The sequence below is a fragment of the Frankliniella occidentalis genome, unplaced genomic scaffold (genome assembly GCF_000697945.3).
Source record: "Frankliniella occidentalis isolate FOCC.00 unplaced genomic scaffold, Focc_3.1 Scaffold43, whole genome shotgun sequence".
NCBI classification, from domain to species: domain Eukaryota; kingdom Metazoa; phylum Arthropoda; class Insecta; order Thysanoptera; family Thripidae; genus Frankliniella; species Frankliniella occidentalis.
Window position 1 is genome coordinate 1,804,218 of NW_026267173.1, and position 2,382 is coordinate 1,806,599.

The 2,382-nt window shown below is 39.4% G+C and overlaps 1 protein-coding gene across 4 annotated transcripts in view; it reads right to left on the minus strand.

Annotated features, from left to right (window-relative positions):
- The window catches only part of LOC113218443 (E3 ubiquitin-protein ligase RNF34), a 16,444-nt gene extending 14,089 nt beyond the window's left edge, over nucleotides 1–2,355 (minus strand). Inside the window, exons 1-5 of one of the 4 annotated variants that reach the window (XM_052266804.1) lie at nucleotides 2,157–2,355; nucleotides 1,400–1,567; nucleotides 696–888; nucleotides 358–609; nucleotides 7–276 (exon numbers count right to left, since the gene is read on the minus strand). In XM_052266804.1, coding sequence (XP_052122764.1) covers nucleotides 7–276; nucleotides 358–609; nucleotides 696–888; nucleotides 1,400–1,510 — 826 coding nt within the window. In that variant the 5' untranslated portion in view covers nucleotides 1,511–1,567; nucleotides 2,157–2,355. Of the gene's footprint in view, nucleotides 1–6; nucleotides 277–357; nucleotides 610–695; nucleotides 889–1,399; nucleotides 1,568–1,656; nucleotides 1,681–1,917 lie in introns of those variants that run through there. The other 3 variants (XM_052266803.1, XM_052266802.1, XM_052266801.1) reach the window with 3 other exon arrangements.
- Nucleotides 2,356–2,382: the final 27 nt, after the last annotated feature.

The window sequence follows — 2,382 nt, forward strand, 5'->3', positions numbered from 1 at the left end:
TTTTACCAATGGCTGAGGCTGATTCTGTTGTTGGAGTTTGGTTTGAAGATGGAGACTGGGGATTTGAAGCACTTGTTCCTCTCTCTGGTGGAACTGCTTCGGTAACAGGGCTTGAACTAGCCATCGAGCTGTCACATGGTATGTTAGTTTGTGTGGGGCTACTTTGGTTACTCCCTCCTGTGACAGACGTTGATGTCGAAGAAGAATAAATATTTTCTTCAGAACTAGGCCTTTGAACAATTTCAAAGCTAGTGTCACTGCTTGAATCTGTATCAACTGAAATAAATATTCAGATATAACATATGCCCTCACAACGTAAATACATGAAGTGGAAGAAAAGTAGGCTTCATATTATACCATTGCCTGATGTAGTCTGTGTAGAGGGCATCTGGGAAGGATCTGCACTATGTTGAGTTCTAACTCTTGCAGATTGATCTGTTGAAACTTGTGTAAATGATGAAGACGAAGTCTGGTTAGAAGGTGATGGTCCAGAGTTGCTAGTTTCAGCTGAGTTTCTGGAATAACCAGGAGGATTGCTTGACAGATTAGGATGAGGATTTCCAGATGTTGCAGCATATCGAAGAAGAACATTGACAAGGTCCTCTTTTTCTGCAAAGTTTCAGAAGTATTAACTGTTGATCTCCTAGCAACAGGAATTGTTGGTTTTGACTTTTACAACTTATTTTACAACATACCAAGACAACCTCTGGTTGAAACATGATGTTGATTTAAGTAATGCTGCAAGTCCTTAATGCGTAGATCTAAAAGTGCTGAGCGCATAGGTGGTCTCATAGTAAGGACACAGCAATTCTTGCAGCGAAGTGCACGATCCCTGCATCTCTGAAGACATTGAGAGCAGAATAGCCTCTTGCATTCAGCACATGGTTTCTGAAACATAAGCAAGGTACAAGTTACTTTTCTGACCTCCAGCACTAGTAAAGTAATACTACAAGGGTTAATAGTAAAAAGAATTACGGTTAACTCTCAATAAAGCGCCACCGCAGATTACATTTCCCCAACTATAACATTCTAGAGGAGCTCTACTACAAAGTTCTCATGTAGAAAACAATTTTAAAATAAAAGCATATAGCATTCTCTACAAAAAAATGTTTCCCCTCATATAAAGTTGGCAGTGGGCTGTATTTTCTCCGTGTACAATATTTATAACAGTCAAAAAAGTGACGAAGGAACCCCCTGAGAGTGATAAATGAGATAGGGATCGTCTCTCTAAACCTGGGAGAGCTCAAGAAGTTTCAGAGGATCTGAGTGCAACTGCACTGCAGCCAACAAGACAACATTTTCAAAATTAGTGAAATATTAGATAAAACAATCTCCCCCTGTAACGTTTCAAAACTCTGCAATTTGCCAAAACACTTCAGCAAGAGTTTACTGTACTTACTTTCTTCTTGAATACACTCAGTTTGTTTCCACATATATCACAAACTAATGTTGAGACAGATGAAGATGACTTAAACAAATCTATCAAAGATGAGAACGTCTCCTTTGCCATTATGAGATGATCAGAATGGAGATTGGCAAAAACAGAGTGATCAGCAAATCTTGTTACCTGCAACAATTGAAAGTTTGTATGAAGTTGAAACATGTACAATAGAGGGTACAGGTACACACTATACAGTTGCCAGTACGGTTACCCACAAACGACATAGAAAAATCAAGTTAACAAAACTAGTATAACATTACGGCTGGTAAATAGGTTTCTTCTGATGAGCCAACATTTTGCCAAATCACTGGCACTCCTCAAGTGGCTTGAAAGTAAACACTTCTCTTTTTTTTTTGAGCAAACACATGAACAGGAAAAGAGCTACCCAACGCTGACAGGGTCTTCTTATCTTTGATTGTGCGATTGGTGACTGGTTAATAATAAAGGTAACATTTCAGGAAGAGCAGGGAAATTACCGAAAGATTACGTGAGAGGGATAAAGATGAATCAATGAGACATCAAGTACTCCGGAATCCAGCGGTGGGTGGGGTGAGTGTATTCGTTGTACAGCACAGTTGCGTAATAATTCAGTCATTAAAAATCCAACATACTAACACAGCTGCGATACTTCCTACAGACTTCTTATCAAAACTTCTGCAGATGAACCTATAGGATAAAATAGACAAATAAAGCCACACAAAACTACATTACGCACATCATGTCTGTAAACAAAACACTTGCAAGTTGACTAGTGCACCACCGCCACTTTGAAATGAAGGGTAGCGATTCCTTTTTGCTCACGACGCGACATGGCAACATGGTGTGCAGTGTTTCGAACTTGAACGAAATAACTCATTAACAGTGCCCGGGCCCGGGGTAAATTTAGCTTGTAGAAGTGTTTTTCGTAATTGGGAAACACACCCGAATTCAATTTTTAACTT